Source organism: Lichenostomus cassidix, chromosome 2, assembly GCF_008360975.1.
Source record: "Lichenostomus cassidix isolate B80296 chromosome 2, HeHo_3.0, whole genome shotgun sequence".
Classification (NCBI taxonomy): domain Eukaryota; kingdom Metazoa; phylum Chordata; class Aves; order Passeriformes; family Meliphagidae; genus Lichenostomus; species Lichenostomus cassidix.
This window is the reverse complement of record NC_139482.1, coordinates 129,172,309-129,195,052: the sequence shown is the minus strand read 5'-3', so window position 1 is coordinate 129,195,052 and position 22,744 is coordinate 129,172,309. Positions and strand designations below refer to the sequence as shown.

The following is a 22,744-nucleotide window of genomic DNA, read 5'->3' as shown; positions in this document are numbered from 1 at the left end:
AGCCACAGCACTGACAGACGAGTGAGCAGGCATAAAGATAACAGACCACGTACCCTGCTGGGCATATGCCAGGAGGCTGGTTGTCCTTGTGCTTTTCAGCCCACTGTATGAAGAGCTTGTGGTTTTCTAGTCCTACTTTGAGTAATACGTATGTGCTTTTGCATGGCTGGTCAGGAATTGGGCAAAGTGAGTAATGCGTGCAGGGTGTTTGTCCAAAACACGTTTCCATTCAACCAGGAAACTGCACCTTTAGGGAACTACCTTAATTTGCTGAATTAGGACGAGGCCCTGCCATGGCTCCAGAGAACAGAACAGTGCTGTTAGGTAAGAAAGTACATTGCACCTGCAGAGATGGAGCCAGAGAACTGCAAGAGGTATTTTGACCACACAGGGCCCAAAATCAGCTCAGAAACCTCTGGTTAAACCTAGTTGTGTATTTCTTAGAGTGCTCCAGCATATACCAGAGGGAACAGGTGGTTCAGGAGAGTAGTGCTTAGGCCCATGCATGTGTTAACAGGATGCAGCTGAATGTGAGCAGACACCAAAGCAGGCACACCAACACCTATTTCAATCATGATACCAGCTTTTGGCTCCAGCTTCCAGTCTGTGCCAAATCATATGATCTTAATAGTGTGCAACCTGAGCCACTGGGTGACTGAGCACTAATGAAGCCACCTGGCCCATCTGACCGACACTGCTGATTAAGCTCCATCCTCAACAGCAACAACCAAGACATGAAGATTGATCCTTCAAATGTAGTAGAGCTCCATGATTATAAAGGAGCATATTTTTCAAGTGTTGTTACTTAAACCAAGTTTCTTCCACTATTCCAATTTTTTCCTAGTATTTTTAATGCTTTAATGAAGAATGAAAAGATTCCCCTCCCAATGTAGTAAGCAGTATTCTGAGAGAGGTTAAATTGTTTAACCAGGTACTTTCCCACCCCTCAGAAGACATTTACAAACTGAACTCTTGTTCTTCTCAGACTATGAACAAGCTTAAGTCCTGGCTATTCCTAACTTTACTACAACTTCAGAATTTACGGCTTCTCTGTAAATCTGTATTTGAAAAGATAAGTCATGTTGAAGAAAAGCCCTTCCCTGCAAGTCAGAAAGTCTCAGCATTCAATGCCTGTATAGAGAAGGAACTGAGGAAGAAAAGGAAAGCCATGCTGCTTTACAAACCATATATCTGGCCCTAGGAGCAAACAACAACTCACAATAGTTTCAGGTATAACAAAACTGGACACTGCTGTTGTAGGGACTGTCAGCAGTGAAAGGCAAAGTAAAGTGTCTCTAGACACTCAGTGGCACCTGTATACTGGTTGTTTACTTGCTGACAGCCTGTCCTACAGTCCCTGGACAGGAGGCCTCATTTCTTCTCTGAAGGTCTGTCACGAGACCATCTTGCAACGCAAACCTCCCATCCAACAGTAAATAAAATCCAAAAAGAACAATTAAGACAAAGACTTATCCTGTACACTAGAAAAACTTCAGAAGAGATAATGTAACTGTTCATATTATCAGATCTGCTGCTCCAAAATAATAAACTGCAAAACCTTAGTGTGCACTGTAGTGTGCTCAGGAACCACTGCATTTGTCAAAATTCATTTACTTTGAATAAAACATAATAGCTTCTAAAGGCAGTATATAACCATCCACTATGCCTTACAGGTACAGACAAACACACATACTGGTGACATGGGTTGATTTACTCAATTATTGCAAAATACAATACTTTGCAATCAGTACAGAGCAATTATATTCAAAAACTATTAAATATGTGGTAACATCTGTGTCCTCTTGTGATAACAAAGTAAAAAAAAATTAAAGTTTTAATAGCTGGAACATCAAGTGATGATCTTCACAGAAGAGTAACAAAATAATTGGTTGAAACCACACTCCAAATATTTAATTAGATGTGGTGTATGGTCTATGCAGCAACTTTAATACTGGAATTCAGTACTCAACACGAGCCCTGGTTCATATACCTGTATTTTAAAACTTTCAATTTTTATTTAATCTACTAAAAGTTCTTGCCACTACCCTCTGCTTACACCACGCTGCCTCGAATTAGCCTCCCTTCAATGACTGACATTGATGGACAGCCTCTGGAGGGCCAATTCCAATCTCTCCATAGCAGCAGGGGAGATCACTAGAGGACAGAGAAAGGAAAGAACATCGGAAGCAGGAAAGTAGGAATGAGAGGCTGTGACAGAACAAGTAGTTAAATACAGGATAGTGCAGCCATGACTGTTACAAAACACTGTTCAAGCAGCAAACTCACACATGGATGCTTGTGCTAAACAGCTCAGTGATTTGTCATTACAGGTGTTACATATAGAATTCAGCAACAGCACAGTAACTGGTAAAATCGAGATCACTAATTTTACAGCAGTGATCAAAAGCACCTTTCCAATGCCTTCCAGTGCAAAGCTCACATCCAAAATGATGGGCTGAAAATACAGTTGTCAGTCAGTGGAGGACTTATGAGAACACATGTGAATTCCAGCCAGCACTGCTGATAGAGGAGACAAAGCGCTATTTTCCAAGCAGCTTGAATAGTTTACTTAAGTTTCTCCTCTCCATAGCCATCTCTCTTTTAAAGTAAAACAAGAAAAAAATCTCAACAAACCAAAACAAAACCCCAAAACAAACAACCAAAAAACCCTGGAAACCAACACCCTCCCAAGCCCACCCCCAAAACCAAACACCACACAACAACCAAAGAAAACCAACCAAAACCAAAAATTTAAAGCAAAAATACTTAATTGAAAATAATTTAAAGGTGTTGTCAAACAACATTTCTTCAAGGCCAAGCTATCGTAATAGTATACAGACGTCAGCTTCCAATGAGGTGACACTTCAATATTTCTCTTTCTATTTTTAGGGTGCAGTTCAGCAATGTGAGCACCAGGTCTGCATTTACAAAATGTGTGCTTGTCCCCACAGGCAGGTAGATGTTGTACTTCAGCATCTGTTTACACATGTAAGCTTTGTATACATAGTTGGTGTGTATACCCCTAGCAAGTACAAAATAGGCTCTCACCTTTGAAAACCGCAGTACTTAAAATACTTAAACCATTAGACTTCAAATCTCTTGCTTTGGTATTGAATCAATAGAAAATTTACAATGCCATTCTTCAGTCTTATACAGACTGAGTTTTTAACCAAGAAAATAAAAAAAAGTAACAAGTCTCAGTATCCAAAGAAATCTACAAATACATTCATCAATATGTAGTACATTACAAATACAAAGGCAGTATATGGAATTGTTATAGTATGAATGAAAACCAAGTAGTTGTAGGAGAGCCTGAAAGTCTTCCTAATAGATTTTTTCGTGTAACATTAAATGTCACTGCAGCAATGATGATATAGCAGCTTCTACTACATTACTTTCCAAACTGTACACTTCATGTTTGATTGAAAAGCAGGGTAGGAAATTAAAGGCCTCTGAGGAGCTCAGCAGCAACACTTAAGTGCATCGAAAACAGTGATATTCTGTGGCACATAGGAATTGATGGATTACATGGGATACTTTCTTCTATTTACAGTATTATACACTTGTATAAAGTCTCTGCTGAGTTTTTTCTTTAGTACTTAGCCTGTGGCAAATCACAGTAACATTAGTCAAGGAAAAAGGAAATCCCATTTTCTCATAAAGACTAAGGAACTAATGGGTATTACTTATCCTTGCTTAAGCTATCTACCCCTCTGAACGCCTCAAACTCCAAAATTTAATTGGCACTAAAACATTTTGATAACTTAATACAGAAACTGATTGCTCATGATTGCTTACCTCTTGACTCAATCATTACATTCACTGCTGGAGAATTATCCACTTTGCTAGATGTCACAATTAATACATTAAAAAAACCCAAATGAACACCCAGACAAAAAGTAAATCACCCCTCTCAAAAAAAAAAAAAACCTGCAAGAAAAAGTGACTTTGCTGTGAAGTATCTGATGCATGACAGGAAACCCTGAAGCAATGGGGTATATCACAGTGACATCATGCTGCCTTTCAGACACCAAAGACTACAGCAAGTCTTCACAAATAATTGTGTTTATGGAGACAGTAAGCAACTCAGCTTCAGCGAAAAACTGCCTTATCACCAAGCTCAGTAGGGCATCTGAGCCTTCAAAGGAGTTTCTGATATCAGTCTGAAGACAATAGGATTTCTGGGTCCAGCTGGGATGGTAGCAAATAGAAGGAAGTAGGAAGAAACATTGTATACAATGTGGCACAGATGAAAAAAAGACATATTTACACCTGAAAATGCAAAACATACTACAATAGAGAAGGAAAAACAATGAAATAATGTGACCCCTGTCTCTGAGGACAGGATGCACGGCCCCCAACTATGAAGGAGATTTTATATATGTATTTTAAAAACTTAAAAAATTCAAACTTAAAAAATTCGAATGAATGAATCAAGCAGGAGGACACTGTAGAACAAAAAAAAACCCTGTGTTTGAAGATCAATTTCACATCCTTTACAAGAAACCTAGACCCATTTCCTTCCTGGTAAAACCCTGACTCAAGGCCTAAAGAGCTTCTAAATAAAAGCAAGAAATATGAATTTTTTAAATACTTACTAACAGTTGTAGGGAAAAGTTTTGTTGTGAGACTGAGAAAGAAGGGCAGAGTTGCTTTTTGTCAAAGGGTTGATTACTCTTCTAGAAAACAATAAACACAGTAAACCAAACAAACAGAAATCCAATCAACTATGCCAACTGACTATCAGTTTACTAAACTTTGGGTTTAAATCCTCAACCAAGATACTAAAAATGAACTTCAACACCTGAACACAAAACAGGGTGTACCTGCTATGATAAAACTACTTTTTTTTCCAGTATACCCTTCATGAGCTTTTGGTGCCACATGCTGAAGAAACTAGATTTGCGTCAGAGAATGGCAAGTGTCATCAGGCAATGATCTGCACTACACTGGTGGCTCCATCTTCATTGTTTTCTTCAATACCTCCTTTTTTAAACTTTAATTTAAGAGTCGATCTTCCATTTGGTAATTCAGAGCCAGGTCTGATGATCTTTGTCACCTCTGGTCACACTGTAGGATGTCTTTAGATATCATTCTTATTTCTTCCCAATTCCATTTGATACTTTTGATTTGGAGTGTCGATTCCTCCTTCTAGATGAATGGCTTTCACTATTGACTGAATGTTTTGGTGGACTACTGTCAGCACCTGCTGAGAAATAAATATTTATTTAATACATATACATATTTATATAGTTGACATTGTCAAGCTCCTATCTGAAAGACAGTAAGGCTTTTTAGAGCTACAGTGTTTACATATGGATTATTTCAGGCTAATACAAATTGGTTGATACTCGTACTCCATCTAGTGGCCTATTTTTAAAAAGCAATTCTTAAGATACCTGTAAAATTCTTCCCCCCTCCAAAAAAATATGGAGTTTGCTATAGCAGAGTATAGTGGTGAAATATCTTCCATTTAAAATCATATCAATAATTAAACCTCCACATTTTTCTTAGTGGCAGGTACTACTATCAGAAATTAAGAACTATGCAAGTAAGGTCTTTTAAGGATCTTTTAAGAATATTCTTCTAGATTTCAGTCTTTCATATGACAGAACATGTTTGATTCTGTGAAAAAAAGGAGAAGTGGGGACCAAAACAAGAATCAAGACCAAAATGTGAAACAAGCCAAAGTTTGTAATTAATGAAATAACAGGTAGTTACAGAGAAAGGGTTTTTTTGTCAGATTTCTCCAGCATACATAAATTGGAAAAACATTTGCGTGCAAATTTGTCTCCAAAATATAAAAGTCCACAAATTTACTAAACTGAGAATAAACATCCAGAAAAATCACGTATGAAATATAAATATCATCTGCTGTAGGTGCTTTTCAAGCACATCATAAATAAGAAATACTTTTAATTATACAAACACCTGGAACATTACCTCTGACAGATAACTTCTGGACGTGAATCTTGGTATTTGTCCAATAATCATGCCCACTAAAAAGCCAATGGTGGAGGCATATAACTGACTTCTAGTATAGGGAAAAGAAGTCAGAAAGAAGCTGCTTTTGCTTAGTGCAGAGAAAGCTACTTAGGACCATCAGCACTGCACTGAAAAGGCAAGTGTCAGTAAGAACAGAAGCTCCAGGGCACATTGCTGGCTATTTCTTTACAAGCAGAAATGGAAGTGTAGAGTTCACGTTCATATGTTTCAAATCAAACATGCAATGTTTAGAGAGAAAACCTGTTCACAACGCTTATGAAATACATAATGCCCTACACCTACACTATCGGCCTGGAGTAACAGCAGGAAGAAAATCAGTTGATACATTAAAAAATAAATACATTTCCAAGAATCGGAACTAAAAAAGGCAGTAAAGTAAAATAGCCTAGCAGATGATTTATCCACATTGCTCCTGCAGGGATGTTTAAAACAAGTCCAGCTGTTTGCTAGGTAAGTTTCTCAAGCCTCATTTTCTTGTGCTAAGCCTTAACAAGAAATACCGTTTCAAGAATACAGCTACAGAAGTGCCAATACCTCTGCTGAATTTAGAATGAAGCCAGGAAGCATCTGGACTGTATGGACTGTCTTCACTTTCTGACAAGGTCTGCAAAAACAAGGACACATCATTGGGATGTTGGTGGTTCTGGTTATCAGTACTCCTCCCATTTGCAACTGGACTTGTAAACAAACTGTGGCAGAAGTCCTCTAAAACAGTCAGACAGTACCTGGGACTTTTCCCTTCCTAGTTAGAAGGCACCACATAGATGATACAATAAGAACTCACCACTTGCCATGTGATCTGTTGTGTAACCCAGTATTCTTAATATTCCCCTAGCATTCCACCTGTACAATGGGAACATTAGCTAACCATTCACCCTTGAATGCTTTGCTAAAATTACAGCCTCATTTTGAGTAACTAAGAGGACAGCGTTCTTTAGAAACCACAGTGTAATTTGGGATTTATCCAAGGCCTGCTGAATTCAGAGTTCTTTCTATTGACTTCGGTTACACTCTAGACCATCCCCCCCCTTATCCCCATTTATGCTAGCTCTGGTAAAGAATTCCAATATCTAGGAGCTTTGCAGTTTTAACTCTGGAATAAAACAAAACCAGGCTTCTTTTATATAAGTACCTTTTCACGATGGCCGTAGTACTCAGCATACCAAACCATACCATATAAACACAGGAACGTTGTAAAGGCCTAAACAAGGGAGGACAAGAAAAAGAACAAACAAAAAAAAATCTGTAAAACTTTTTCTAAATTCCTAGCTGATTCAAGGTCTCAGAGTCCCTGGAGATGTCACATTTAGACTTTCATGCTCTGTTTCTCCCTGCATCTTTTGTCAGGATGAGTAAGACTCGTGCATCTACTTCAAGCTACACGCAGATTCTGCCACCATGGGGTATGCAGAACAAGTCTCAATGGGAGCAGGAAAATACACACAGATCACCCACAGGGAACACTGCCTGCAGGATTTCTGTCCATACTTTGTACAGTCATCATATAAAGGCAGTTGGTAGGCACTTGTAGGAATATTATCAGGAACAACCAGCCTGGGAGAAAACTGAATTCTCCTTCTTCCTGCCCTGTGCTTCAGGCCAGGTTACATGTCTAGTTTTGTGGTGCTCTGATCTGAGAAGCAATTCAATACTTTTCTCCTCTGAAGTTTCAGGAATAAATTCATCATGCTAAATAAGAGAACAATAAATTCTGACTTCCCATCACCTGTTCAAACTGTGTTCCCAATTAGAAGGCAGAAATATTTATGTGTCAGTCCATTATAAATGCCTTATTTTTCACTGACCATGAAAAACGTGTTTGGCATTGGAATTACAAGTCTGGCAAGACAAATGTCCACTTACTGTTATAAAATGGGCATTTCATGCTGCATTTGCAGTAATCACACTGAAGTACAGGAAGTTACAGGCTTAGTGAGAATGATTTGCTTGATAAATCAGGGTTGTTTATGTAGTTGTAAGGCTTCAGTGTGGCACAACACACATTGCTTATTAACACCATCCATTAACTCCTGTTCATTTCCAGCAGGCACTACAGCAAGCACCACCAAAGTTAGGCTCAATCGAACTGACATCATCTCTCATAAAGATAAAGCACCCTATAACTAGTGTTTATTTCATTGTTAAGCACCAGTAATCTGCTATGTCAAGAAATAAGAAAAAGTTATTCTAGTCCCCTCAAAGTGAGCTCTAAGCAATCTAGCATTTGTTTTTCCTAGGATGTGCACAAAGCTCTTTACCAGCATTCCCTCACAATGATCCCCTGCTGCCAATGTTCTAGAGAGGAAGCTATTTAGATTCTTTCAATGCTTTCGTCATGCTTTATGTTTCACATGAGAAATCTCACTTACCACGCAGAGAAGCCAAAACACAACATACAGTATCTGTGTTTTGGAAAAAAGATCTTGTCCAAACTTTATGCACACAATAGCTTCGAGGAAGGCAATTACCCTGCGGGTAAATGGAAGCAGGGGGGAGAGTGGTTAAAAACACTGAGGACTTAACTCACATGTTCACAACTTAGACCCCAAACTGTCAGCTCTAAACAAGCACCACCCTCTAGTGAGCACACACCTCCATGACACCACCATTAACTGAAATTCTTTTAAAAATGTCTTTTTCTTTCTACACTTTCTTCAGTATAAACAGCACACAAAAAGTGATTGACTGGCAGTTTGCTGTTCCATGGGGCTCCAGGGAACAGGGAGTGTGTGCCAATAGCTGTGAATCTTCGTTTGAACCTACCACTATGCTTCAGCTCTCACCAGATATAAATTTCTTTTCCGTGCTTGACATCCAACAGACTCCCTTGCTGGATGAACCAGAACTGTGCTTTGTGTATTTCTCTACTAGATGTAAATTTACAACAATTCTAAATTCTACAATTGTCTACCTCTGCTTGCTTTACATGTATTTCCCATATTTTCACATATGGGAAAATTCAAATGAAACAACATTTCAAATTCTCCAAGAATCCACTAATTTGGTGTGGTTTACCAGTAAACCCAGATCCATACTAGAGCATCAGTGGATTTCAGGAGAAACGTGAGAGGAAAAATGAAGTTTTTACTTTCCTTTCTGACATTAAAAGAATCAAAAAAAGTGCATCCATCTCTCTCCCTGATAATAGGTGTTTATATCTTTTCAGGTTCAAAGCTATGAAGTCTTGTCCACCACTTGTTTATGAATCCAAAGATTCTATTGTCTGCCATGGAAATAAATTTAATTTGTATAGGAAAGATGTGTGCTTGACTTAACCACTGTTATTGTAGAGATGGTCCTTGTGCAAGTAATAAATTACAGCTTTTGCTGTACACTGTTTAATGTGACTTGCAGCACAATGAGTGGGGACAAAACTTAAAATTGTGGAAGTAACACCTCAACTGACCAATATACAAATTAATGAGATGCAAAAAAAATTTAGCAAAAAAATTGAGAGCAGTATTACTCCATTGGGTCACCAACTGTTTTTCTTTCTTGGTTTTATATTATTCTTACTGATTCAGCTGCAGAGTGAAAAAAGCCATTAAACCAAACTATAGGAGTGGGAAAAGAAAGACCACCATCAGGGAACAAACATAGGGTTACAATATACTCAGAGGTATAAAAAAAGCAATAGACTATTTTCAATAAGGACTCAAAAAACCATACAGCTGTTTGCCCTGCATTTATACATTCTCTCTGTTATCCCTGTCAAGAATACTTGGGTTAAGCACATTTTACAATAGGACAGCTATTAGTTTATGAAGCAGTAAATCAAGAGAAAGAAGGATGCTAACAGTGAAAGGTGTTAGTGGCATACTGGAGGGTGATGAGAATACTCCATAGAACTAAATACAGCAAGTTTTTATTCAATCAGAATCGTCTTGAACATCGTAACAGATATTCCTTTTTGAAGGGCTTCATCTAAATGAAAATAGTGCAATTTCAGCAGGGATGTTGCATTGGCCTTTTTCATGCCTCACATCACTTACTGTACATCTATAAAGAGTGATGCAAGGGTATATCTCAAGTTGAAAAGAAACAGTTTCATACTAATGAAATGCACTAATTCAAATTATACCCATAATTAGACTGTTAAAAATTCAATCTGTGCCTTTAGAAGTGTCTCGGTTACCACAGATATGAATATTCTATACACTTATTTTAATTGCTTCAGAAATTATATTCTAGATAGTTAAATTACTGGAAGATTTCCTCTTTTTCAGCAATCAACAGGAACTCCTAGTGATGCTGTGTTTTTTCTAGCAGAAAGTTAGCAATATGAAGGAGAATACTTATTCCATGCACACTTCCCACTATTAGATCAGACTGTGGGTGAATAAATATTCCATTGCAGTTCTTGTTGTGCAATTGTACAGATATATTTGGGTATCTATTTATTGCCACGTATATTAACATCTTCAGTGAGAGCTTTGAACCAAATATGATTGTTTCTGTAATCCTTGATTTTTCAGAAGCAGCAAACTCTTAATTTAAAGGTGTCCTCTAAGAGACACGGAGATTGTAGCCAAGGTCACCATGGCTCATAGTGCACTTATAGAAATAGTGGATAACCGTGGTTTGTTTCACTGTCCTCCGCTGTGATGCTGCTAACAGCAGCAATGCCCACCTTGGCAGTCAGGAAACATTACTCTCACAACAACCAAGCAAAGGCAAGCTGCAGAGGCAAAAGCTTTGTCCTTCTCACCTGACTGAGAATATGGACAGAAAGCCCAATGCTACTTTGAAGGAGCCTAGCTTTATCCAGCAGCTCCTAGCGCTTCCTTCTGTTGTCCTTACTCATTCCATCGCTTCCCATGTTCTACCTCCAAATTCAGGATTTTCCTTTCCACTGAACTTGCAAAACCAACACCAACCCAAGACAAGGACTGGCTTCATGGAAACTGCCTGTTCCTGTGCTGGACCCATAGTTAACACTTGTCCAAGTGCTTCAGGAATGCAGCAAGAACACTTACCCGAACACCCAGCACTGAGTTCCCACTCTCTTGCACTGTGTGTCTGTGAGGTAAGCATAGTATTGCCTGAGAAGGGAAGCAAGAAAATTCATCAGTGAAGCTGACAGTCCCCAGAATATTTACATTTAGAAAACAACTTCGTGTTACAGATGTATCTATAGTGAAAATGAAGTGCTGATGGTTAAATTCACATGCAATCATTCTGGATGTCTACCAGATGGCTTCAATTCTAGTAGGACAGATTATCATATATATCAAATAGCTTGAGACAACACAGAAAACAATCCTGAGAGCAAGGACTGGGAAAGTCCCCAAACTAGTAGGCTAGCAACATTCTTCTCCTGCCTCTCCACTGAGTCTCCAATTCTTAGAGGCAAAGTGAAACAGCTTCAAGAGAATTAGATAATCCCTCATTTATTCCACAGTATGTCTTTTGTTTATTAAGGACTACATTTTTTTGAGAGATGTGGGTTTGAATCTTGAAAGAATATGGCTATTCCATATCCTGTTTGAATGGTCTAACCCCTGCCATATTTTCCTCTCAAGAACAGTAGAATTTTTTGCTATTTAGAAAGCAGTATGGAGACCATTCTGCTCTGTTCTCTATGCTGCAGCAATTTAAGAATTTAGAGGTGGGGAATTCCAAAGAAGTGGAATCAGAGTTCCTGTTCTCAGTTTCTGATTTCCACTGATAGATGGGGAAGACAAGTGTTATTACTTCAACAGTAAGAGTGGTAAAGAATAAAGACTGCTACAAGTGTCCAAGTGATACAATGAAAAAAAAAACTTAGAAGTCCACCTATACAAGAGCTCAAGGGGTGTTTAGTGTGATTTAATTAATAGTGTGAAATCACTACACATAACTTAAAGACACTAACAACAGTATCTGAGGAATAAACCAGTTCATGGCTGCCATTAACTGCATCACTTTGTACATGAATGGGGAATTCTCTGCTTCTAACTTCAGATCTGTGTGCACTCTGTCCACCTACAACTTTGTATGGGCAAAAAAAAAGAAAATTAAGGGACTTTGCTAACAAGGTAAAATCGCACACATCACCAAAATCAGATTCATGTTTCCACACAGCTCTTAATGCTGCATATATACTGTTCTGTTCTCACAATAAGCTACTGCTCAATCTTTTCTTAAAACATGCTAATATTCCCTGTAGACAAACAGAATAAAGAGCTGTTAGAAAAACCAACAGCTCTATTTTTCCTCCACTTTTGGGAGCAGCTGACTCATTAACTTGAATACTTTCCCATGCAGTCCTCGAGGATAACGCAGCTAACTCACAAAACAGGGAGAGGCTACACAAACAGGAGAAAGAACAGACTGGTTCTGCATCCCTATGGCAACACAGATGTTTATGTACATTTTACCTTATTAGTTTGTCAGGAAATACATTTCATTGAAAAGTGATGATTGCTTTGCATTTCATGGTGGCAAAAGCATTCATGTTGTGAAATCTGCCATACTTATTCACAAACTGTATGCAGTTCTTGGATGCCTAGAATTTAAGCTACTTTAAACTGAAAAAAACACTGAAGCAAAAAAAAATTACCTTACAGTGGGTGCTGTAATGATTCCTATGAAGAGAATTCTTCCCCAGCTTAAAGGGTGGCTTGCTTGGAACACAAATATATGTTTCAAAAAGAATGTGTTCAACTCAGTTAACTAGATATATAAAAAAAAAAAAAGCTAGTTAATAGTGTTCAACTTCTATAACAACTAATAACTTAGTACAGAAAATGTGCAAAGATTGATATGGAAACTAAAACATAGAAAGAAATCTATTTATATACTACTATAACTCTGCTGGTTAGATTGAACATTGAAAGAGTAATTCCTGCTCTACGACAAACAAGTGATATACTAGTAAAACAAAGAATTCTTCCCCAGAAACCTCTTTGAAAGTATTTGCTCTCTTTCCACAACCTCATTAAGGGACCAGACACTAATTCACACTGTAGAAGTCTTCTGATAACTTGCATATCCTAAATCAGGTATGAATGACCAAGGCAATTTTGGGAGAGAAGAATACTAATACTAATACAAATACTAAAAATAAAAAACTTCAAAACAGCTATATCAAATACTTATGTTTTTCCTTTAAAAAACTAAATAAAGAAATTTTAAAAATTCAAAAAAGTTTTGGTTTTATTTGCATGATAAAGTTATCGAAGCATTTGTGACGTATTATAGAATCTTGCTGGATCAATGATAGTATTCTGATTATCGCTGATCCATTCAACAGCCAATGAGAAAGGAAAAAAAAATCCAAAAAAGCAAAGTAAAACAAAAACCCAACCCACTCCCCACAAACCAAACAAAAATCCCTCCCCACATCAACATAACAAAACCAAAATAAATTAAAAATACATCATCCTGAACCCCCCTGTCTAGCAGTTTTTAAATCTGTGTCAATTGCCAATAGTCAGTATAACACTCTATATAATTTGGCTTTTTCCACAGATTCTGTAATTACACTCCTGAACTACCATATAACTCCCATGAAAGTGCCCTGACCAATTCTGCATTATCAATTCATTCAACTGTGTACTTCAATAACAGACATACATCTCATTAGAGTATTTTTTAGTCTAACATAGCCAACAAGTAACTTGATTTCACAGAATTTATTTCTTACCTGCCAAATGATCATGAAAAGGTAGATTCCAGCCACTCTCTGAAATGAAGACTTTGGGTCAAACCAGCGGACATAGGTCCAGCTGGCTGGGGTGAACTGCAGTACAGCCCTTTTGATTTTCCCTGTGGTTGTGTGAATGTCCCTGGAAAAAAATAATGGCTGGAGTAAATACAAAGAATATGCCAGAAGGAAAAAACAAAAAGGCAACAGGGCTGTTACTGATGTTTCTGAAAAATAAATTTTGATCGACAGCAGAAATCTTCACAGACACAACTATGTACCAGGCAAGGGGGAATTCAGAAAAATAATATATTAAGCTTTTCAGTTAGGGTGTGTATTCCACTATAAAAATTCACCCTTCTCTATCCTCAGTCAATAACTCAGTAACTAACTACAAAATGCATTTATCGTTCTCTTCACAAAGAAACAAGGATTGCAATTCTGAAACCTCCTTGGAAAATCTAGTTATTTCCTCCCAGCCTATGCTGCCACTGCTCTTACCCCAAATACTCCTTGTTCTAGAGCTCACTGACATCAATTCTTCAAGAATCTATCAGATTCATTATGCATTAACTGTACAGGGGGCTGGCTCCACAGGTTTAATAATACTACACTTCCAGCACACATAAACCCTGCTGTTCTGATATTAGATGCATGTGGACCTCCTGGAGAGTTGTGATAGCACTGATAGAAGCTAAAAAACTTTTAAATTCCATTTTAAAGGGGATTTTAATGGAGGTTCATCTGACATGTATTACTGGTTCTTGCTTTTGATAATATAAATTCCAATGAGCAATAGCATCCAAAGGACAGGGAACCTAAGAAAAACTCAGAGCTCCTTTTTCTGAAGGAAGACTAGCAGGACTAGAAGTCAGTTTTCACCGTTATTTCTCTGGCTCTTCTGGACAAAAAAGGAAATAAAAAAGACTCAGATTTGGTATTTCCAATATTTGTATTCTCCTAGGCTGGAGAGACCTTAGGTTAGGCAGAATCTTCTAAACTTTAAGATCTGTATTTATTAAATGAAATGAAAAAGAAATTAAAAGGGCACAGGTAAAGCTTCTCATTGCAGCACCTTCATGTTAAAGGTCAGAAAAATGGACTTGTGCATTTGAAAGAACATGAGGAAAAATTATTTCACAAAGACAGTAAAGACTGGTTGTGCCATAGACAGTCTGCTGTTTAACTTTCAATGAACTCTCTGAAAACAGAAGGACCATCAACTCTGATAGACATGCAGGAAACTGAATTGAGACTAAAGGCTGGATGGTTCTTAGAGTAATTAACAAATCTATGAGTAGGAAAAGAAAGCAGTACAGAAATTCACACAGGGTACAAATTTGGAAGTCAAGGTTTGAGTTCCTCTTCCATCTCTCAAAGCCATTCACTGCACTTGATCCTGTTTCATCTATATCACTAGATGTGCAGATAAGCATGCTTACTACCAACTAGAAGGGAAGACAGCAGGAGAGGGGCAAAAAACTATGGTAGAAATGACACCTGGACAGCTAGGAACTGACATTTACTAGGTCATAAGCTGTTGCCCTTTTACAGAACAAATGTCTCTTTATTTTACAATTACTCCATTTATTTTAGAGGGTCAGCAATGATGTAAAGCAATTCACAGCACAGGTACAATCAACCCCATGCCTCTACTGCAACTACAACTAGTGCTGACAGATTGCCACATTAATGCATAACCAAGGCAAGCCCAAATCTAGTTAAAAAAATGTATGATGAGAAAACCATCCCAATTAGTTTTTCTCCCTGACTTCCTCAAAGTTTTATGTATACAAAATAATATACAAAGATGAAGAATAAACATGCAATATAAAAATAAAAAAATGCAAATAGCTTTGCTATTTTGTATTGTCCATTGTCACCAATGCTTGTAACTTAAGACTGCAAAATAAAATTATATATATAGTCATATTCACAAATATATGCTGTATGGGAACATTACCATGAGATTGATACTTAACATTTAAAATAAAATTACAGCACTGTTAGCACAGGCAGATTCCATGCTATTTTTACACAAGCAAAACAATGTTTATCAAGCTTTAATTTAGACCTACTTGAAGCTTGCCCAGTGATAGGTCCTCATCTCCAAGAAACGACAAACTACCATGCCCAACCAGATGCCACCCCCGTTACAAAGCAGGATGTCCAAAATAACTTGATCCCACCAGCATTCAGCAAAATTAGGCAGAAGGTGCATGAAGAAGAGCTACAGAATACAGCAAAAAGATTCTGGGTGAGGAACAGCAAAGAATTAATATAAATTCACTTTTTAAGTACATATTCAAAAATCAGCTTTTCAGTACACAGCATACTTCAAGGACATGAGCCACAGCCACTGAAATTCGATGGACATCCTTTCATTAACTTCATAAGGCCTTGGACAGAACCAAACAAGACATCAGAAGTTTCCTTCTCACTGTTTCCTGTTGAGGCTATGCTATATATAAGGATATCATGCAGCTGTTGGCCTCTCAAAGGTGATATATGATACATTAATAGGAATGTATGAAACAAGAAGAACTACTGCGTTTCTTGGAGGAAATAAAGTGGTTTGTGCTTTAAAAAAAACAAACTGAAGGAAATCTTTGTTTCATTTTTGCTATATAGTTTTAAGTAGTATGTTTTCTAAACTAGCAACAAGATGAAGCAAGTAAAATGGATGCATTTGTAAAAGCTGTCACTACTAAAGCATGGTGGCACTCAGGACTTAAGACTTTTCTATTTCATTTATTTCATTTTTCTATTTAATTTATTATTTTCAGGAAATTTAGTGACTGTAAAAAGATTAAGAGTTCAACAACATTTCAGAGAGCAAGCTTTGCTGCTATACTTGATAAAGAATGGCTCAAGAAGTTAAGAGGACATTCCACTCTACTGATGGAGTGAGTGGAACAACTGGCCAGAGTTAAGGCAAGATATAAACATAATTTACCAAGAGCTAGAAATGGATTCAGTGCCTCTCCTTCTCCTTTAAGAAAAAATAATTTTATTCTCTTATTATATGAGAAAAATCACTTCAATCCAAATAATAGACCGGAAAAGTTACCTATGGACAGGAAATCAAGACTGCCACGTGTTAAGCAGTCCTTCTGCAATATTCAAGGAGATAATTAACAAAAACCATAGCAAACTGAAGAATGTATCTTCACAAAAACAGTACAATTCTTGTCAATTAATGTACATACACTGTGGCTGTGGAAGATTATTGATATTATTTTGTAATAAAGTATCTTTTGTTAAGAGATGTAAACAAAGTATTGAAAAAAATCATATTTGATAAAAGGAACAAGTAGAATGTTTTCTGTATACAGTAAGAATGAATGCTGGCCCATTTATAGTACATTTCAGTGACTAATATTCAATTCCTTTGAAAACTCTTGCAAAGCTGTATCAAAACCACTTGCTTTTCTTTGACAAGGCTATATGAATTTCAACCTGTAAAAAAGAAATTTGAATTTCTCTTCAGGACGCAAGTGATACAGTGTTGTTCATTATCCTGCTACAGTATCCCTTTCATCTTTTTAATTAATTTAACCTGAGAGGGGCAATAGCCTACAAATGTCAGTCAGATCCAGGCAGACACCAGAAGTTACAGATAATAAGGCAGCAAAACCCAGAGCCCAACAATCTCTAAGGCTCTCCAGCTGCTCTCTTAGAATGAGAGACCAAGGTCTGCCTGAATCCCAGCTTTAAGCCAACACTATGGAGCATGAGCCAAGTTTCCCATTTCAGAACAGGGAGTCAGCTGAAACCATTAATAATTAATAATTAAGAGGCGCTCAGCTAAATCCCTGTGTAACTGCCCTGATACTTCTGGAGGTTTCTAACAACTCTCCTGAATTATCTAATTCATCAAAAATCCATTTGAGTGATGATAATATATCTGTACATTGAACCTTTTCCAATACACTGTCTGTCCCAATAATCTGCCTTTCAACAACGCGAATACTAGACACCTGATGCCATGTCAAATTGAAGACAAGGGTTGTGCAATGAACAGTAAGAGTGAAACAAATCCTAATATATTCTTTTCCAGAGGGAAAAATGAGTATAATAATTAGGTAAATTGTTTTTTTGTGAATGGGTACTTGTGAAATCCCAGTTTTAAGCAATTCGAAAATCACTTAGAAAACACAGTGTCCTCCAATGCCACACAACAAAAACAAGTTTTGAAGGGGCAACCTCACAGCATCAGGATTTTCAAACCCAAAATTTTAATTTTAGACAAATTAATCCTTATCTTTGTTTCTGACTTATAAATGCTTTGTCAGATAAGCCAAGCACTCTCAAGACTCTACAGGAAACTAATTTTAAAGACTAAGTTCAGGTGTTTACATTGAGAGGATCCGTCAATGCTATTTAACTTGTACATTATGCATGACCACACACAATGTATGATATTGCTGTATGTGAGCTAAAGGGACCATGGCAGTAGATCACAGATATTGCAAGGTTAAAAAGGAGAACAGTTGCTCTGAATCAGGAAATATGTGAAGTAGCAAAAGTAGCATGATTCCCATAACAGCAGAAAAATAAATTATGAATGACACAAATAGGCTGGCCTAAATTTCCCTTCTATTCAAGCACTAATAAATCACTTACCTGAAATCCAGCTTGCTGTTGTCTGCTAATTCAGCTGCATCAATTACATAGCATCTGGTTTATACGACTTAAAATGTAAATCCATACTGAGAACTAGAGAGTCATCCTTCTAGTAACATTCACACTTCCCCCAAGAACAATTCACATCTCATACCTTTGCTGGTAATTAAGGTAAGAGTAGCTTACCTCAGTGAGCTCCCAGGTGATGCTAATAGTCCAGCACAGCCCATAGCTGCGGATCAGCAAAGCCTTCATAGCCCAGCCCCAGAAATGTCCAAAAGCAAAGATATCAAAGTGGCTGAGGATTCTCTCCCAGGTGATAACATGACAGTTCACGGCATACTCCTGTTACAAAAAGGAAAAAAAAACCAACAAAATTACTCCATCAACACACAACTTCAGAAAGAAGAAACATCTTTCCACTCAGTGCAACAGGCCTGGGATTATATGGATGTTGAAATTAGCATGATTTCATTTTCTTAGCCTTCCAAACTCTGGCAGAAAACTTCCAGTATTAAGACTCAGTGTCATCACAGTACAGCTCTAATTTAAAGAGAAATAGACTAGACCTTGGTATCTGAAGAAGCATGTATTTTGTAAGTGACAAGCAACAAAACCAGTAAAATCATTAACAATAAAATGAGCAAACAATACTCCAGAAAATAATTATTTGCCTTTTTTTGGAGTCTCAATTTGAAATAACTACCTTTCCCCATATTTATGCTGTGTGGTACTTAGTTTCTGATGAAATATTACTCATCTCAATGTCTACTTGAATATCTTTTGTCTCTTATTTTCCTAATGAAAGCCATTTCCCAGAACCCATTCACATCGAAGTTCAATCACAGGCCTGGATTGAATAAAAAAACCTAGGAAAAAGGATCAAAGGGAACTTGCAACTGTTTCATCATAGATGAGCATAAGATACCTCAAAAATATTAATTAATATTCTAGTCACCAGTGACAAAGGAACTGGGCTGTCTCATGCTGTACAGCAAGTGCTAGAACTCACTGCCCAACAAGAAAAAGAACTTGTATGCCATCAGGAGGCTGCAACTGTGGGGTTCTGTTTCGTCATTGGGCACAAACTGAACTATTCCTAACAGGAAACCACACTTTTTAAAAAATCTCTGCTCTTCAATCCTCCCGAAAAACACATTGCCACCTGCAGGCGACAACACAGCACTGCTCAGTGCTGTTGAACTAAGTATTCTTTCAGGCCAAAACTATTGCTAATCCTGCACAAATGAACACTGATCAAGTTGAAAAGGAGGTAACAGAGAAAGACTTAAATCCCGGCCATCGCAAAGAGAAGAATGTGCAATTTCACACAGATCCTTCTATCAGCAGGCAGCTAAGTCCCACTATGGGACAACAGTTAGGGGTTATTTAAGTTACCATAAGTAACCCTTACTGCTGATGCTTTCTCATGCACACCTGTGTGGCTGCTCACTCAGAGAAAGGTGCACCACCTGTTCTAAGGATGGAAAATCTGCAGCTTTAGTGCACCAAGAGAACTCAAACTGGCTCATATGCCAGTATGAGACGCATGGAATGCACCACAGAAGGTGCAGGCTCCTCGCTACACAATACCTATGAGGAGTGAACACAATGAGGCTACCCCAAAAGTAAGTTTTTTTCCAGAGCTCTTGCTTTTCAGCTTTTATTTTTCCTGGGGCTTTTTCCTCTCTATCTCATCTTTCCAGCTGCAGTTCTGCCAGCCATACAGTGAAATGCGTTGAACTTATTTTTGTACCCAAGCAACTTTGCCAGTCCTGTGCAAGCAACCAAGCTGCAGCCTTCCTTAAAACTGGACTCTAAAAACTCCAACTTCTAATGAAAATATCAGGATTGTAAAGTAGTACAGGGCAAGTTTCCACTGACTGCTACAGTCAGGGAATCTGCTGTGCTGTGGTTCTGTGCCAGTAGTAATACCAGACCTCCGCTAATCAGAGTCTATTTCTAACTTAAATGACAGGAGAACCAGGTGAATCTGACAAACCAACAGACTCCTTGTCTCAGCTCCCTTTTGTCACTCAGCAGCACCACTGACGCTGGGGCTCCATTTAGCCATGTGTCCTCCCCCCATCCTAAGGGCAGGCTGCCCACACCTCTCCACCAACACAGGTCTCCTGCAGAGCCCAAAGTCACGGCCCTACTCTTGCTGGAGTTGCACAACACATACTGCTGATAGGCTGAGGTGCAATACCTGAAGCATCCAATTTTCCAGGTAAGGAGCCTGCATGCAGCCCTTACTATCAATCAACTAATGTAAGCTTACTGCACTGTAAAGATTTCCATTCCCCTATGTGCTATGGGGCAGGAATTTGCAGCCACTGCTGATGAGGTGCTGTGCACTGGTTTGCATAAGCAGTAAATTGCCACGTGTGAAAGACAATCAGTCAATTTCCCTACTCATGAGGCATGAGCCCTATAAGAGCACATATAATACAACAGGTGACTGTGGTGGGCAGATGCACAAGGCCAAAGGAGCATTTTGGTCAGGTGGTGAGGAGTAATTTGATGCGACAGTGAGGAGGGCAAGATTGGCAACTCCTGTCTCCCCATGCAGTAACCCTCTTATGCTTGGTGCCTAACTGCTCACACTGCATTCTGTTTGCCTCCCTACATAACTCACACCCTTCTCCCAAGCCTCCTTTTCCAGCCTCAGCTCTCTGTGTTCATGTTCCCACCTCATGGGAATTGTCCTCTCTATGAAAAATTCTTTGCAAGCTGCTCAATAAGCAGAAGAACAAGCCTGGCTTTCTATGCCACTCCAGATTATGGTTTATGGAAATAATTTCCCAATGGTAACAGCATCAGTGCTCAGCTGAGTGACTGGAAGGGAGCAGAGTCCTGCAGCTGCTGTACATACACACACTCCACATGCTCCATAGTATGACAGTAATGTACTATGCTCAGAGCAACAAGGCAAGACCAAAGTTCTTGGAGTGCAGCATTGTGGCATCAAAAAACCTGATCTGGGACACACATCATACAGGCTTCATTCAGATGCCACCTGGCTAATTCTGTTTTCAGTATCAATGCTCTTATCTATTACCAAAAGGAATCCACTGCAAATGTATATCATATTCCCAACTGCACACTTATCCAAATACCTACATTAGAAAAAAGAAAACTACTGAGAAGACTGTTTTTCACTCCAGTCAATTTCAATATAAGTAAGTAGTAGCTGACACAAAGGACTTGTTGATTCTGCCAAGTATAGCCACAAACTGACACTGCTCACATCAGCAAATTCAGATTTATCCCTTCCCACTCATGGAAAACATTAAGTACGTACAATAAATTGCCATGGATACATACCATAATATCTGCTTCTCTTGTGGCATATCGAAGATTAGGGTCCAGCCAGTACATCACTGCTTTCACCTGCTCAAAGTTAAGGAAGAGCACGAACACCAGGAACAGAAAATAGAGCACACTGAGACCTGCAAAAAGATTCAGTTTTAAAATCATGTTCACTCACAAAACTGCTTGGAACAGAAAGTCCAAAAAGCTGTTTTCAAACGTTTGTTCTACAAATGAATTCCTATATGCAGCAGCTACATGCAGAAAAGCTGAAGAGACACAAGTCAGATGGCAATGTCTGAGCACTCAGCCCTTCATATCCCCTCCTGTGACAAGCGATACATGTTCAACTGCATGAATTAATCAACGCAAAATCAGTCTAATCAGTTTAGACACACATCGTACAAGGCTGTGATCAGGAAGCTCCTTGGTAACAGATGCATTCGGATCCATGATTGCATTAGCCCTGTACCTTTGTATTAAGTATTCTTGGTCTCACCAGTGCAGCTCCCTAAACCTTTACACAGATTTCAACATAAAGCTCAATTTAATAATGCCACCTGGCAATTCTGAGCTTTGTTGGCAATAAAGAGTTTATATAGAAATATAAACTAATGCATATCTGAGCTTTTTGTGAGCTGAAAAATTTGCTGCTTGAACCTTTTAAAGATAAATATGATTATTATTCATTTTCACATTATAAATTATGAGACACTATTGCATTTGGGAATACCAGTTCTCTCCTTCCTGTCTGAATATGGATTTCTTTTTTTTTTAAGTTATTACAACATGAATCCTAGGTGTAGATCTGTGGGTAGGTGAAGCTGTTGTTGGGAGCATATCTTTACATTATTCACAAGTTCACAGATATCCAAGACCACATTTGGAAGAGGCGTATTAACACTATTTCCATAGCCTAACTTACTTGTATCCTGCAGCAATGTCATGGAAGGCAGAAAGATTAATGTGAACAAACTTAGGATCTGCCACCCAAAATAAACTACAGAAATTCTAAGAAGGTATTTTAAACTATAACCAGGACTCACATGTTGGTAGTCACCAGTGTATGCTAAAAAGCAAAAAGCAACTTTTGCTCAAAGACACACACATGAACAGGAAGTATCTATATGGTCCTCTGCAGTCCCTCCCAGAAACACGAGGTGAGCAGATGTC

General features: G+C 38.2%; 1 protein-coding gene across 2 annotated transcripts in view; it reads right to left on the bottom strand.

The window, feature by feature from the left end:
* Nucleotides 1-1,690: 1,690 nt before the first annotated feature.
* The window catches only part of PTDSS1 (phosphatidylserine synthase 1), a 29,358-nt gene continuing 8,304 nt past the window's right edge, over nucleotides 1,691-22,744 (bottom strand). The window contains exons 4-13 of one of the 2 annotated variants that reach the window (XM_085053259.1): nucleotides 21,587-21,711; nucleotides 18,446-18,604; nucleotides 15,712-15,863; nucleotides 13,634-13,775; nucleotides 12,548-12,660; nucleotides 10,983-11,048; nucleotides 8,376-8,475; nucleotides 7,139-7,207; nucleotides 6,541-6,610; nucleotides 1,691-5,209 (exon numbers count right to left, since the gene is read on the bottom strand). In XM_085053259.1, the coding sequence (XP_084909385.1) occupies nucleotides 5,097-5,209; nucleotides 6,541-6,610; nucleotides 7,139-7,207; nucleotides 8,376-8,475; nucleotides 10,983-11,048; nucleotides 12,548-12,660; nucleotides 13,634-13,775; nucleotides 15,712-15,863; nucleotides 18,446-18,604; nucleotides 21,587-21,711 (1,109 nt within the window). In that variant the 3' untranslated portion in view covers nucleotides 1,691-5,096. The remainder of the gene's footprint in view (nucleotides 5,210-6,540; nucleotides 6,611-7,138; nucleotides 7,208-8,375; nucleotides 8,476-10,982; nucleotides 11,049-12,547; nucleotides 12,661-13,633; nucleotides 13,776-15,711; nucleotides 15,864-18,445; nucleotides 18,605-21,586; nucleotides 21,712-22,744) is intronic. The other variant, XM_085053260.1, reaches the window with a different exon arrangement.